Genomic DNA, 16233 nt, shown 5'->3' on the forward strand with positions numbered 1-16233 from the left:
GGAAAGGAGACAGAAGGCAGGGCGGGGGGGGGGGTCAGCGACAGGCGCAAGTTGCGCGGCCGGGTCGGTTCCCCCGGGCTCCCTCCCTCCCTCCCTGCCTGACCCAACAGATCTCAGCTCCTTGGAGGGGGGGGGAACCCATATCCGATACTGTGGGGGCTTCCCTCCGAGTCGAAACGCCGAGGATCGGGATCAGTGTTCCCTCTAAGCTGAGTGAGTGTGAGCTAGCTCGCAGTTTTTTAGCCTCCGGCTCTCGCATTTTTGTCTCAACTCAGGGAGGAGAGGAGGGCTCCGGAGCAAACTGATTTCTGCAGGCGCCAAATGGCTCGCTCACAACTTTAATGCTATAGAACAGAGTTCGGGTCCAGTGGGGGCACCTTTAAGACCGACAACGTTTTATTCAGGGTGTGAGCTTTCGTGTGCGAGGCCCACTTCGTCAGACGGTGAAATGGGAGTCACATCTCATAGCTGCGTGTATATACAGGAGTGGTTTGTTTAATGCCAGTCGCTGAAGAAGCAGAATTTTCCCTCACAGAATTCCACAGCTTAGAGGGAGCATTGATCGGGATCTACCTATCTTTCAGTCTAGGGATCGAGTTTCAGGGCTGCCAACAGGCCTGGAGAAACATGCCCTTTCCCTGAAGGGTGTGGAAATAGCGGAAGCCCCTTTAGCCTCTGCTAAATCTCCCGGCGATTGGCAACCGGACTTAGAATCCCAGTATGGCTCCCCTCTTTTGTGAAAAGGAGACTTTGCATGTATGGAGGTGGGTGAGGGAGACCCCGAGGAAGAGACACCAACGGGCTGGATTTACAGCCTTAAAAGACACCGAACTTTTAAATTAAATCTATAAAACGGGAACAAATAAAAGAGCAATTTGAAGCGATCCGAATTCCCCTGGGGGAAATTGCCGGAAGCTTTTGGCCCGTCTGTGCAAGAGGAACGAGGCAGCAGAAACTGTTGTGGGGCTGCGAAAGGTATTTGTGATACCTGCAAGTTGAAATATGTTGCACTAGGAGGGGGAAAAATTATACCTCTCCCTGCTCGGCTAGTTTTCTAGGGGCATGGAGGTTAAGGGGGGGGGACGCTACAAAAAACCCCCAACAGCAGTGCTGTTCTGCAGGGGCCCTTTTGGCCGAGGTGAAGATAGAGATTCACACACACCCTCATATTAAAAACTTCCTTGCAGGTAGAAAACAAGGAGTTCAGGGGGGAAATCTTAGGCTCGACCCAGGTTCCCCCGGTCAGTTGGCTTCCTGGGAAAGGGGGGGTTCTGTCCTGTGGGCGGCCCCCCCCCAACAGGTCCAGTGCGGACGGAAGGTGACACACGCCCCCCCCCCTCCGGGAGAAGGGAGCTGAAAACGGGACTTGGACTGGAAGGCTGCCGTTCTGCGCCCCCCGGACCCGAGATCCAGCCCCACTGAAGGTGAGGGGATTTGCTCCGAGGGGAGGGCACGCCTTTTAAGGCAGGGCGGGGGAGGGGAAAGAGACCCGGGCTGCGAAGTACCTTTTTTCTCGCCTGCCATTCCCGGTGTCTCGGAATCCTTTCGCGAAGGGGTTGTTGTCGATCTTCAGCTGGGTGATCTGCGAAGGGGGAACAAAACAGGGGGCGGGTTCCTGTGAAAGGGATCCTGCGAGGCACCCTCCTCCCCGTCCCCCTCCCCGCTCTTGAATTTCCCGGGTTGTTTTAGGGGCAGACTGAACCGGGACCTTATAGGAACGGGGCCCTCTTCCTGGGTAATCCGGATTGAGCGATAGTTTGGGAGTAAAACCGGAGCCTCGACTGAGATCTCCCCCGGGAGGACTTGGTCTGTGCCCGAGCAGGGCGGCTCCCGTGCGTGTTTACGCGAGAGTAGATCCGACTGAAAGGAATGGGGCTCCCTCCCCAGTTGGACAACCGAGGGCCCGACAACCGCTTCTGAAGAGAGAATCGCCTTCCCCGGCCAGGGAGTTCACCGGGGAGGGAGTAGACAGATTTCCGGGGTGGGGTGTCTTCCCGACAAGTTTAAGCCCCGGAACCTCTGTCTCCAAAAGCCCCCGAGGCCTGATGGGGGGGGGGTCGGGGACAGGCAAAGTGCCGTCCGCCCCCAAACCGGAGGACAGACCCAGGTGGGTCGCCCTGCTGGTCTGAAGCAGCAGAGCAAACCTGGAGGGGGGGGCACCCTGAAGACCCACCAAGTTTAGTTCTGGTCATAAATTCTCCGTGGGCGGAGGCACACTTCGAAGGAAGCTTCAACGGAAGCTCATGCCCAGAATTAAACGTCCTTGGTCTTCAGGGTGCCCCCCCCGGCTCCAACTCCCCCCCCCCAAACCTGTGTTGGATTCTCTGGACTAGGTACTGCCAGGGAACCAGGGGAAAATAGCAGAGTGCACAAAGGCTTCAAGGCAGCAGAGCTCGGGGCTGGGTGTGGCAGACTTACTAAAAAGTCACACGGAGTCAACAGTCAGCTCTAAAAACGAAGTAACATTTATTAAAGGAAATACGCGGTTGAGAGTGCAGGTAAGAGGTAGAGATAGATGACCTCTTCCAACTAGCTAGATGGTGTTGGATGCTGGGCGCTCGTCCAGCCTCCGTGGTGCAAGATGGAGATCAAGCACCTTCTTCCTGCACGGAGGAGCGAAGAGAGAGTGGGAGAGAGACCAGAGAGCAGGAAGGAAGGGCTGCCCTGTGTGTCGTGACCTCTCTCTCTGTGTGTCTGAACTCTTTGGTGCCATCTTCTCAAGTCTGAGACAGGAGACAGCGCCAAGCCCTCCACTTCTAACAACCTGAGGTGGGGGGGGAGGTGGGGGGCGTGTCTGCCTTCCAGTCCGTCTTTGGGGGCCCTCCGCAAAGCCAGTCCGCCCCCCTCCCCCGCCGCAGAGCCGAAAGCGGCGCGAAGCCTGGCTTAAACCGGCTCCCGAAAACACACCGGATCCCCTCAGGTTTAACACGCCGCAGGCTCTGTGAAAGAAGGATGTGGAGGTTTGGCTTGAATTATTCATGGGGGGTGAACGATCGGAAGTCCCGGCCCCCCAGGCCCCCCTCCCCCGGCGCTATTCCCACGGCCCCCAGGAGCAAAAGGGGGCGGGGGGCGGTTTACACGCCGGAGTCTGAACGGGGCTTTCTCCTTGCGCCGAAACCGACTTGTATGGCTTCGGCGACGGGAGAGCTCTCCCGCATCTATCCGTCTGTAAGGGGGCCTCGGGATTCCGCCGCGGAAACGAACCGACCCTCCGGGTTCTGTCTCCCCCCCCACACACACACGCACACTTCTTCCACTTCTTGTATAAAGGAAGAAGAAGAGGAAGGAGAAAAAGTCGCGAAATAATTGTTGAATGGGAGAAGAACCTAATCCTGCCGGATCCCTCTAGAATCTTGTCAGCCGAAGCGCTGCTATTTATTCCCACCACCACCGGGGGTCCAAAGGTAGGCTGCCACTGAACATGGAGGCTCTATTGAGCCAGCCTCTCTTCCAGCCACTGGCCGAGATATATATAATGTGAAGATAGATAGATAGATAGATAGATAGATAGATAGATAGATAGATAGATAGATAGATAGATAGATAGATAGATGCATTTCCCGACAACCACATTCACACGAGCACAGAGCCAGCGAGTGGAGAGCTGTAATTCTAGGCAGGCCTGCCTGCTGCAATTGAACTGGGAAGGTTCAACAACAAGTGACCGTCTCCGACCCTCGGTCCCTCCAGAACGGTATCGTCTGCTCAGACCGGCTCAGACGGGGGGGGGGGGGCTCTCTCAAGGCACTTGAAGGCAGAGATCTTCCCTTGGCCTCCCCCACTGCCCGGTCCTCTTAACTGGAGACCCCGGGGATGGAGGCGGGGCCCTCCTGCGAGTCAAGGAGCTGCTCTGCCCATGAAATCGGGGCCGCCGAAGCCCCTTTGCGCAGCACTCTCCACGACCTTAAGCAGACCGAAGGGAAACTGAGTCCCCGTGTCGGTTTGACCAACCGGGGGAAGGGGTCACGCGTGAAGCCTGAACTCGCATCTGCGCGGCCACCTCAGTGGCGACTCGGGGAGGGAAGCGGCCCGTGCCGTCCGTTCAGGGGCACTTCTGGGAGAGGAGAGGTCGATCCCCCAGCGGTGACAACGCAAGAGAACTGCCAGGCGCAGGCGCAGTCTACCCTACCCCGCCATGCCTGCGGCTGGGCTGGGCGCTGTTGGAGACCGGCAGAGGCGATCTCTCACCACCACCACCAGCAGCAGCAGCAGCAGCACCGGCCTCCCTCTCTAATTGACAGCTCGGCGGGCCTGTTTGCCTCGTAAACTTTATGGCAGAGTTCATAAGCGATTAAAGATTACTCAAAGGCGGGCCCCACAGGCCGGAGCCCCCCACCCACACACCGCAGAAGTCCAGGCCGGCCTGTCCGACGCTGCGCAGCGAGGAGACCTCCGGGGCGGGGGGGAGCTCGCTCTGCCAGGGACAGGCGAACTGCCGCCGCCCCCCGCAAAAAACCCCACCCCACAGAAACCAGTTAAGCAGAAATCCGAGGGCCCCTCTCCCCTCAGATCCACTCTCCAATCCGATTTCCAGCCCCGTTCAAAGAAGAGCGCTGTCCGCAAGTCAGTTAAGCTGCGACGCTTTGGGTGCCTTCTCTTTCGGGACCAAGCCACGCGGGGACTTACTTCCGAGTAAACGTGCCAGTGACTCCAGCTTTTGCCCGTTGGTTTACACACAAGGAAGCCGCACGTCAACCGTGTTGGGCCTGAGAGCGTCGCCGTCGTGGGGGGGGGGATTCTTCTCAAGGAGGGGGAATAAATTATCTGGCGGGGGCGAGAGAGCGGATCGCCTCCCTGGCGAACGACAGCTACATCCTTCACTGCTGCTCTTGGCTCGGGTCCTTCCAAATTTTGGGTCAAACCTGGGGTCCATTTTACTTCAGTTTTTATCTCCCACCCAACCAAGCGAACCCTTTGGCAAAAGACCCCCCCCCCAAAAAAAAAAACAGAATTCCGCATCTCAAACTCAGGAAAGCACAAAGTGTGAAATGAAGAATCTCTTGTGGCCTTAAAGGGGGAGATTCTTTAGTCTGTCGGGCACCGCGAGATTCTCTGGTCTAGTGGTTGCCACAGTCACCTGGGCTGCGGAAAAGAGAAGACATCGAAAGACGTTCAATCCTCCTTCGGATTTGTAGGAATTTGAACTAGGAGCTGCTCAGGGGGGTTGGGGGGCAGTTTAAAATGAATAATCCCCAAATTGAGTTTAAAAAATGCGCGTCGGGGGATATTAGTTCACCACAATCTACTTGGTTTATTTGGCTTGTCAAAGAAAGCAAAACCAGGCCGTGGCTGAATATTTTATCAATGGTGGTTATCGGTAGCAAAGTGGAACTTTCATGGACAACAAGGGCAGTCTGTCTCCGAAGGCCAGGTCCTTGGGGCCAACGACAACAGAGCCCTGCCGCTGGTGGGCTGCCCGGTGCGAGCTAGACCCGGTGGGCTCTGCGTCGGATCTCGTTGGTTATAAATTGGGCTGCAGAGGGGGAGGCTCCAGGCTTACCTTGTCGTTTTGGTAGGCAGTCACGGCGATGAAATCGGTTTCAGGAAACACGTACGTCCGAAAGGTGCTGTAGGGTAACTTGAGAATGTCATTGGCCCGGACTATGTGGAATCGAGGCTGGTATTTGTGCATCGAATTCAGGATTGTCTGTTGGGAAGGAGAGAAAGAGAGAGAGACCGGCAAGTTCAGAGGCTGGCGAAAGAGACACGTGGCGGCCCTCTAGAATCCGGCCCTTTTGGGAGCACCTACATGCATCGGTTTGGAAGGGAGGCTTACTTCCAGTGTTCCCTCTGAGTTAGTGTGAGTTAGGTCACAGTTCTTTAGCCTCCGGCTCACACATTTTTGCCTTCGCACAGGAAGGAGGGCTCCAGAGCAAACTAACGTATGCAGTAGCCAAATTGCTCGCTCACAACTTTAATGCCAAGAGCTCACAAAGTAGAATTTTTGCCCACAAGACTCCACAGCTTCGAGGGAGCATTGCTTACTTCCAAGTAAACATGCCTAGGTCCGTCCTGCAAGCTCCACTGAACTCAATGCGATGGAACTGGGAATCCGGATTTTCTCGAAATTGTATCCTGGGCAGTGTTCCCTCTAGGCTGAGTGAGTGTGAGCTATCTCGCAGTTTTTTAGCCTCCGGCTCACAGATTTTTGTTTTCGCTCAGGAAGGAGGGCTCCAGAGCAAACACATTTATGCAGCAGCCCAATCGCTGGCTCACAACTTTAATGCAAGTGGCTCACAAAGGAGAATTTTGGCTCACAAGACTCCACAGCTCAGAGGGAACGTTGACTGGGCTATTTTACACACAACTATTTTTCGAGGGGTTGTCTCGTGGCGGCGGGGAGGGGGAGAAGGGGCACTTGCTGGGATTCAGGTGAAGCCCCCGAGGATTAAAGAGAAGACCTCTGGAGATGTATCACAAGAGTCACTCTGATAGATTTCCTTGTTTTCCTGCTTGCGTTCTACTGTCAGCTGCTCCTTCCACGGCTCTTATGAGACCTGCGTCCGAGCAAACCTGCATAGCTTTGTACACCTCGGCAGGGAAGAACGGGTGTGACAATCCAGCCACAAGGAACTATTCCACCATGACCTCCGCCCGCCCCCATAGATTTGGGTACCAGACGGGAGTCAACCCCTTTCTTCCCACTTACAAGGCAAATTTTGAACTGAGACCTACGAAGAGCAGAAGGGAATGCGGCGTTCTAGCCGTCCCTGCAGGCTGTCACTGAGGAGGACCCTGGATTCTTTTCTCTGGGCGCGCGCGATTAATACCGGATAGGATCTAGCCCCGCAGAAGCCTTGGGAAGTCTTGCCTTTAAAGCACGAGGCTTGGTAAGGGCTGAACAGACTTCCAGGGGCTTCGCCGTGGCAGGGTCGCGCCCCAGTCCAGCGATTTCTTCCACAGCAGGCCAGGGTTTTCGGCCCACACCGCCGACCCCCTCCCTCCCTCCCCCCCCCACTAGATGGAGCCCCCGGCCTTCGACAGGCTCGTTCGGAGATTCCGTTTCCTCGCAGGCCGGCGCGGTCTGGGCCTCTCCCCTCGCCACGCCTCAAACGGACCGTTTCTAGCGACAGGAGACCGCGACGGTGCCGCGACGCTACGCGGGAAGGAGGCGATCCTCCCGAAGTCCGCGGCGCTTGCTTCTGAGTAAACCTACTTAGATCGCGGGGCAAGGGTCACAACGTTCCCTCGAAGCTGCGGAGTCCGGTGAGCAAAAATTCTGCTTCGTGAGCTCCCGGCATTAAAGTTGCGAGCGAGCGATTTGGCTCCTGCATCAACGAGTTGGCTCCGGGGCAGTGTTCCCTCTAAGCTGTGGAGTCTTGTGAGCAAATATTCTACTATGTGAGCTCCTAGCATTAAAGTTGTGAGCCAGCGATTGGGCTGCTGCATAAATCAGTTTGCTCTGGAGCCCTCCTTCCCGAGCGGAGACAAAAAATGTGTGAGCCGGAGGCTAAAAAATTGTGAGCTAGCTCACATGAACTCAGCTTAGAGGGAACACTGCTCTGGAGCTCTCCTTCCTGAGCCAGAGGCTTAAAAACGATGAGCTAGCCCCACACCGACTCAGCCTAGAGGGAACACTGACTTGGGGCCCCCCTCCGCGGCAACCATCAAGAGGAGCGCCTTCGGAATGGTCGCGGTCTGGATGTTTCCCTTCTTCCGCGCATTTGGAGACGACTGGCCGCGACCCGCCCTGAGCCCGCTTGCGGGGGGGGGGATAATAAAAACAAACAAACAATAAATAGATGGGGGGGGGGACTTTCTGGGCCATAAACGGAGCCGGGAAAGGCGCGGGGAGGCTGGACGTCTAGCCTCTCGCTAACTCGGCGAGCTCTGCTGTCCTGTGGCCATGGGGTCCTATAGATCCCTGGACGACACAGTCGGTCGGTTTCGGCGCAACTTTCCTCGGGGTCAGAAACAGCCCTGCCAACGTTCCACGCCGAGCCCGGCAGGCTCCGGAAAGCGCGCTCGAGCTGCAGTCCGTGGGGAAGGACTCCCTGGGCGGGATTTCGGAAGGATCCAGCCTCCACCGCCCCCCCCACAGATCTCTCCGGCTCAGGCTGCAGCCCTAAAGGCCCTTCCCGGGGAGAAGTCCCACTGAATAAAGAATGAGGCTTGCCCTCGAGTAGAGCGCTTTAGGACTGCTGCCTCACTCCCGAAGAGGGAGGTGGACATTCGCAACCCCTGAGCGCCCCGACGGATTCAAAGGACTCTCTTCATAATGGCAATCCATAGACGTTGGGCGTCGGCGCCATTGCATTCCGTGGGATTTAGTTCCGAGTAGACAGATGGGTGGAATGGGGCTGTGAACATCCGGCCAGTTAATTGATTCGCACAGGGAAAGGGGTGGGGGCGGTGTGGAACCCCCCCCCCCAACCCCTTCTACAGAAGCAAAACTCCTTAAAGGAAATAAAGTCAGTCTTCGCTGGTTATTGTCAATGACGCCCTTCCGCACACACGCCTCATTGCCATTTCGCTGAGATCTAACTGGGACGTGGGGGGGGGTGCGCGCAATTTTTTAGCCTGGGGGAAGGTCAGCTGCTCAATAGCTTCGGGGGACACTAGAAAAGCCCCACCCACCCCCTAATTCCTGCATCCGTGTCCCAAACCTTCGTTGACCAATATTCTGGAAACTCTTCCCTTTTGGAAATCCGGGAGGCCTTGAAGGCGGCGCGCTGTCTGTTCCCCAAGCAAAACTTCCCCAGAGGCCGCCTGGGCTGTTACTCGCGAGTAAACCCTGCGGAGATCCCCTCAGGATCCTAACCAGCGGACGAAGAAGGAGCGAGGCCCATGGATCTCAGAGGGACTTACTTCCGAGGAAACGTGCAGGGGGCTGCATTCTTTGCAGTGCTGGGAACCCTGGTCAGCACCCCGAAGAGGGTCGCCCGCCGCCCTTTCCGAGGTCAGGAGCCCTGAAGAGCGCCGGCTGCTCTGCGGGCCTCCTCCGGATCCTGCACGAGTCTGCGGGGTGGGGCTTCCTTCCGGGAAAGGGTCCTCCAGACGGCGTTGCTAGAAACTCAGCATTCCGCCCTAAAACCTGGGCCACGATCCAAACATGCAGCCCAAGCCGCTGCATGCTTCCCCGGAGGGAAGGCCCCTCGGTGCCCGGAACAGGGAGGGATTTGGGAGAAGCAGGTGCTTCGTTCCTCCACTGAACTGAAGGGGACTTCTGAAGTGCTTCGTTTTGGATGGATCGTGCCCCCATTCCCCCCCCTTCTTAAAACGAAGGAGCCTCCCACCCCCCCATAGCTGCCTCCTCTTTGGAAAAGCCCTCCCCTTTGCAGAGCCCTGAAGCAGCTCAGCCGAAGATTGGATTTAAACTAATTGGCAGCCCAGAATATCAAAAAGGGAATTTCAACACTTTCCAGACAACAAATCCCAGATCTGAAAGGGGTGTGTGTATAAAAGCTCCGTGTGCATGTTTACTCGGAAGTAAGGCTCACCGAAGCCAGCGTCGCTTCCTTCTAAACCAACCAGCGAGCAAAGTTTTAGGTTTGGGGGCCAATTGGACCCAGTTTTTAAAAGCCTCTTCCGGAAACCGGCCCTCCCAGACCTCCGCTAGTCCTTCGAGGAAGGCAAACGTTACGCCGCAGAGGTGCTCAGGCCTCTCTGGACTTGGAGAACAGCGCCAAGGGGGCCCCTCTTTCAAGTGGCTTCCTTTAGAGGAACTCGCCAGCCGGGAGACTAACAATGTGGAATCCAGCTGCCTACCTGGAAATAGTTTCCAAAGGTTCCGCCAGCTGTATTCCTAGAGAAACTATCTACTTGTCAGCAAGCCCCGTTGGGACTTACTTCCGCGTAAACGTGATGAGGATCGGGGCCGCACGTTCAGCACACACACACCCCCGTTTCGCCCTCCACTGGAGCCCGATCCAGCCCGGTAAACAGGCGTTGCCACCGAGTGGATGCGCAAAACCATGCCCACTTGGATGCGCCTAAAACACGTTGATTTCAGTTCGCTTCTCTTCTGCATAAGAGCAGGATTGGCGGTTCTAATTGCAAATGCCAGAATCCGTGGCATTTCTAGAGCAAATTCAGTGCGGGGGGTGGGATAAATCCCTGCTTTCTAAACAGTGTTAGGGGGCAAATCCGCCTCCTTAGATAACGACTGCGGGTACCTGTGTCTACTCAGAAGTAAGCTCCATGAAGGGGGGGGGGAGGAATCATCTAGGTAAATTTAGGATACAAAAAAGTATACCTGATTTCTAGGAAGCAAGCTTGACCTCAGTCCGCCAGACTTACTTCTGAGTCAACCTGGCCAAGTCTCTTCTATCCAAGCTCCCCTGTTTGATGGGGACCGAAAGAAACCGGCACAGCCCCCCCCCCCAACATTCGCTCAGAAATACCTCTGATGTTAAAGGGATTTTCTCCCAAATAGACTTCAGACCACAAACATCCTTGGGCGTGAGTGCTGGGGGGAGGGGGGGCCTTCGGATTTCGTCCCCCTTGAAAGCGATTAGGAACTTTGGGGTCGCAAAGCGAAGTATAAACCTCATTTTAAAAGGGAGAGAGAGGTCCAGATTCCAGGCCCCTGCTCTCAGAGATCTTTTCCCTCTGCGGCTAAGGGGACTTACTCCGGTGTAACTCTGTACCCTCTCCAGAAACGACTTCTAACACGGTAAACCCACAAACTCGACCTTGGGTGTAAACGCCCTTTAATTTAGTGAGGTTTTATTTCCCAGGAAACGAGATAAGGCCCAGCCGAAAGCAACGAGGTTTACACCCGAGGAAAGGAGAGGTTTGCGTGTTCCGGGATGGAATTCACAAGGCGATTACCCCGTTGCCTTTTTTAGACTTCTTTAGAAATGGCTTCCTTTCGGAGGCGCCCGCTCCCCTCCATCAAACCCCCCCTGCGCTGCACTCGGTTATTTAAGGTAATCCGGTCCTTGGAGCTTCTGGGGGGAGCCCGAGTGAGTCTCGGAGGTCTTTCGAGGCCCCTCTGTCGCCAGGCCCCACAGCAAGGGACAGACGCTTGCCTGGCAGTAGTCCTGGCCGAATGCGCGTTGGCACTTACTTCCGAGTAGAGATGCCCAGGATCCGACTGACTCACAGCTACGGGGGAGGGGGGAAGAGAAACAGGCGGCAGAGACCTGTTTACTCGGAGTCCAACCGGGATCCACGGGCCTGGCTCCTAATTAAGTCTACAAATAATTGCAGTCTTTAAAAATGGGGGGAGGGGGTTGGTTTGTTTTTTTTAAAAAACACCTTGTCTCGTGGTTGAACTGGATCGACGGATCGCTTACAAGGACCGCGCGCGGCTGGATCGTAGCCCTGGGCGTAGGAGGCAGGGGGCCACCGTCTCTTGCCTCGGAGGTCGCAGACGAGGGGGAAATCTGTTTCGTCTTCAAGTTTAAAAAAAAAACACGTCCCTTTTCTCTCCTGCAGAAAACCCGTTTGGATTTCGGCAGAGTTTCCAAGGCACCCACTCACTGCATTACAGATTTTTTTTTGGGGGGGGGGAGATCCGGAATGCGCCCCTTTCGGGTTCTGTAGGGCCGCTCTCCTCGCATGGGATGGGATGGGGCAAAATGATAGGAGGCCAGCCCAGAAGTATTCTTTTGAACCCTGACTTGATTTCACCGGGTTATTTGCCTGACCCCATTGGAGACCAGTGGGGTTACTCACGACGGGTGACTGCATGCTTCGAGCTTACCTTCGATACAGCGATCCCGCACCCGCACCCGCGCATCCGCGCACCCGCGCACTGTGGTCAGGGGCAAGTCTCCCGTCATGTGGATTGGATTTTGTGCGCGCCGCCTTACCCCGTGGTCAGACTCGCCCTGTGGTCTGCCGCCCAGATTGCGTCTCCACGCCCGGGTCTCAGTGCCCGAAGTTCCTGGATCCCGAAATGGGATCCCGAAATGGGACTCAGCCAGTCGCCCCCCTCCTCGCTTGGAGATGCACCTGTCTAGTCGACTCTCCCAGATTTCCTCCCCTTCTCCACCCCTCCCCATGTTTCCAAACTTTCCCTAACCTCTTAAATTGAGTTTAAAGGCAGGTCACTCATCGCCGAACCAACGACCTCGAGATTTATTGAAATGACCCCCTTCCTTCCATCCCCGCCCCCTTCTCTTTTCTTGATCCTTTCACACACACCCCAAAAAAGGGGGCGACATAAATGGGAAATTATTAAATGGGGGGGAATAATTCAGGTGCATGGGACATCGCAGACTCTCTGTTTTTGGACGGATTTATTGAAGCCCGTGAAGTCGGCGTTTTCTTTTTCCAGTTTTGAACGCCTCCCCCCCCCCCTTCCAGCACACACACAGAGACACGTTTACCCGAGGCTGGAAATAGGTCGAAATGCCATGTATACAAATGGCCGACCAGGCATTGACGAAGGCCAACACAAATAGCCCGGCTCTTCCTCGCCGGGGCCTCCCCTTACATGAAAGCAGGTTTCATTTTGTATGCAAAGATATGGGCGTCCGGCTCAAAAACCTGAGGAGAAGTGACATATTTAAAATCTAGAGAGTCAGGTCCCCCCACCACCACCACATAACATTTCACTAATAACTTGGAAATTTAGAAGCAACAAATAGCTCTTCGCAAAGAGTTGCTCACTGGATGGTTACTTTCCGCATTTACACCCTTTCATGACGCGACAGACAAGGGACGAAAAATATATCCGTCCATTCTATCGGATAGGGAAAAGACTGGTGTGTGTGTGTGTGTGTGTGTGTGTGGAAGCCTTATGAAATAAGGATCAAAATTCCATTTCCACCTCCAGTTTTGGAACTGCTGCGTCTGGAATCCATTTGCCCTTTATTTCCTCATTCGATTTTAAGTGCAAGCTAATTCCTGAACCCTCTAGCCATTTTTTAAAAGAGAAAATATTCCATTTTTAAAAATCGCTTTGATTGTAAAATGACTTCCCGGGCTCCCAGTGTAAACAGAGAAGGCCGCAGAAAGAGAATTCGGATCACAAATGCTTCTGTGTTCTGCACCAACCTCTCCCTGAACTGGATCGGACTCACTCCGAGCGCTGGCGGGTCCAGCGAGAGACACCTCCCCCCCACACGCCTATTTACTCCGAATTAAGACCGCTGGATTTCAATTAAATTGACTTCCCGAAGAAATATGGGATGGAAAAACCGCGGTCTGGTTTGTAACGGCAGAGGAAAGAAATGGCATCAGCTCCTCGGGAACACACCCCGATCCTCAACATATTGGGGGGAGGGGGACAGGTCGCTCCGGAATCCTCGCCAGCCGACCCGCCAAGCCGACCGCGTCAACCTCTATAGGATACGGTCTTGCAAACGGATTTCTCGCCTGGTTCTTTCGCCCTCTTTTTCGCCTCCAAAGGCGAAGGCCGCGGGCCCGCGCAAAGACACGGCTCCCGCCCTGAATTTTAAACTCCTCCGGTGAAAGGGGTGGCAGGAGGAAAAAGGGCGAAGTTCTGACCCGCTGGTTACTGATCACGTATCACCTTCGGGGGCTGCGGGGGGGGGGGGGGGGGACGACGACGACGTATAGCTTTGGGGAGAAAAAAAAGTAGTTCCAAGTTCGCCCTTTCCCGCCTGATCCCAACCACAGCCGGTCCCTGCGGCCCGCGTTTCCAAGCCTGCACGTGCCTAACGGAGGGTTTGAGCGGAGCGACGGGGTGGGGTGGGGGGAAGGTGCCCGAAGAAGACCCGGCGACTCGACGGGAAGCGACCGAATGCGAAGCTCCTCTGGCTGGCCGCGGAGGGAGGGCGCTCCGGAAACCACCCGGTCCCCAGAAAGAAGGAACGAGGCACCGTGGCGCAGAGCAACGCAAGGGCGACCCTGCCCGGGCCTTTCCTAGCCAAACTCCGCGCAAGACGGCCGCCCGGCAAAGCGCGCGGCCCCGCGGTCGTCAATTCCCCAGCGGGCGGAGAGCTCCTCTGAAGCGAGAGACGCGTGTCAAGCCGTGTCACAGGACCCGGGGTCCCCCTGGCCAAGCAGAGGGAGGCCGACCGCAGGCCGCCGGCTTCAGGGGGTGGGGTGGCGTGGGGAGCCCGAGCCTCTCCCCCCCCCCGCTGCCCGGTGCAAGCCCAGCCCGAGGGAGGGAGATACTCACGAAGCCGTGCTTATCCGAGATGTTGTTGGTCAGCTTGAGCTTGTGGAAAGCGACGGGCTTGGCCATCCACTGCTCGCCGGTGGCCGGGCTGTCCGGGTGGATGTACATCCGCTTGGGCATCTCCGGGTCGGCCTTGCCCGCCACCATCCAGCGCGAGTTGTGGAACTTGTAGCGACAGTCGTCGGCGGCCACGATGTCCATCAGCAAAATGTATTTGGCTTTCTTATCCAGGCCGCTCACGCGCACTTTGAAAGGGGGGAACATTCGCCTGAGGAAGAGGAGGAAGACGGAGGAAGGGAAGGAGAAGGAGAGAGCGGTGAGGAGAAAACAATTGCGGCCTGGGAAGAAACACGTAGACAGATAGATAGATAGATAGATAGATAGATAGATAGATAGATATTTTAAATGCCTCGGTTTGGATTTTTGTTGTTGTTGTTGTTAAACAAGAGGCACAAAAAAAAGAAAGTCAAGAAACCGCCCCATTGATCTGGCTTTGTCTAAAAGATTGACGAGTGCGCTTTCTATTTTTAAGCTACCTCCAGAAACATACTTAGGACTTTCTCCTGAGTAAACTGGCCGCCTTGTAAGCCCTCACAGAGTTCAAGGAGGTTCAAGGGATCCTGCCTCATGCCGGCTGGGCAGGACAAAGGCAAGGCTCCCTCGAAGCTGCGGAGTCCTGTGAACAAAAATCCTGCTTTATGAGCTACTGGCATTAACGTTGTGAGCGAGCGATTTGGCTCCTGCATGAATTAGTTTCCTCTGGAGCCATCCTTCCAGAGCGAAGACAAAAATGTGTGAGCCCGAGGCTGAAAACCTGTAAGCTAGCTCACACCAACTCGCCTTAGAGGGAACACTGGACAGAACCTTGTTTACTGGAGGGAAAAGTGGAGGGGGCTGGGTTCGGTCTGAATCTGATGGTAATCCGGCGCAGGATCGCGACCTTAGGGAAAAAGTCTGATGAAGGCAAGCCATCGGCACTGCCCTGCCATCGAAGACCTCCCAGAAAACAACAAGGCCTCCAAATTCTGATTTACGAGGTGCGGGGCGGTGGAGGCCAGAAATATCCAATATGTTTTGCCGTTTCAAAGCTTGGTCCTAAATCCTTTTACGGGGAAGTTCAGTCTCATTTAGGTTCAACGGGATTTACTTTCGGGTAAGCGTGTCCAGGATTTGCCTTCTACCAGGCCTAGGCAGACGAAGGCCTTTTTTTCCAGCAAGAGAAGTATTCATTGCTCCAGATTTTTAAAATCCAGGTTCTAAAGGACGTTAAAATCCGGAACGTCAGAACCAGAGATCTAGCGACCTAGTTGTGGGCCTGGCTTTCTGCTTTGGAGAGGGGGGGAATCTGCTCTGGAAAAAAACTCATTCTGTGCGAGTTTGAGCTGTTCTGCACTTCCAACTTTTCGCTGGGTCTGACCAATAAAAGGGATACAAATGACATTGTTGGGGAAACAGGAAATTCCCCCCTTGAAGTTCAACAGAGATTTGTTCGCTTGAAATTGGGAGGAGGGGGAGAGAAAGCCAGAATTTGGAATGCCCCTGAAGGTAGGGGGGGGGGACATTTACTAGATTAAACCTCAGCAATTAAATTGCAGAAATCTTGGACAGGGAGCCCGGAGCATTGCAGATCAATTGCTGAACCTTCCTCAGAAGTAAGACCCCCGGTTTCAAGGGGGATTGACCGTCAAGGAAACATGCTTGGACCGTGTTTCTTCGAGAGTAAACCTAACTATATTCAGGAGGCTTCGCTCTTATCACGCCTCTCTGGTTACTTTAGGATATTTTAGCCTGAAGTGTAACCACTCCATTAAGGTGAAGTCGAATAAGGACGCGCATTTTGAAATAGCTGGGGGGCGTTTTAAAGAATATAAACAAAAAAAAATTAAACCTAGACAACAACAAAAATTTTTTAAAAACCCCACACCATGTAAACAAATATAATCTGGGATTATAGAATTAAATGATCAACCCTAAATTTAAGAGGGGGCAACTTTTCTAGCTTTTTGGAGACTAGACCTTCTAATGAATCCCGCTCTCAACAAACAGCTTTTCGCTTAAGGAAAAAGGGAGAGAGAGAGATTGTCAACAAGCACCCCTAATCCGAAACATGTCGACGTTGAAGTAAAACCCCATTGATCTTTGAGGAATGTGTTACTATCAACGAAAGCTGTTTAGGATGGGAAGGAAGGGGGGGG

The 16233-nt window shown here is 54.8% G+C and overlaps 1 protein-coding gene across 1 annotated transcript in view; it reads right to left on the reverse strand.

Annotated features, from left to right (window-relative positions):
- Positions 1-16233, reverse strand: part of TBX2 (T-box 2) — a 43986-nt gene that overhangs the window by 26284 nt on the left and 1469 nt on the right. The window contains exons 2-4 of the mRNA XM_015416437.1: positions 14039-14306; positions 5501-5647; positions 1506-1582 (exon numbers count right to left, since the gene is read on the reverse strand). Of these exons, the coding sequence (XP_015271923.1) occupies positions 1506-1582; positions 5501-5647; positions 14039-14306 (492 nt within the window). The remainder of the gene's footprint in view (positions 1-1505; positions 1583-5500; positions 5648-14038; positions 14307-16233) is intronic.

The sequence above is a fragment of the Gekko japonicus genome, unplaced genomic scaffold (genome assembly GCF_001447785.1).
Source record: "Gekko japonicus isolate JY-2015 unplaced genomic scaffold, Gekko_japonicus_V1.1 scaffold1851, whole genome shotgun sequence".
Taxonomy (NCBI): domain Eukaryota; kingdom Metazoa; phylum Chordata; class Lepidosauria; order Squamata; family Gekkonidae; genus Gekko; species Gekko japonicus.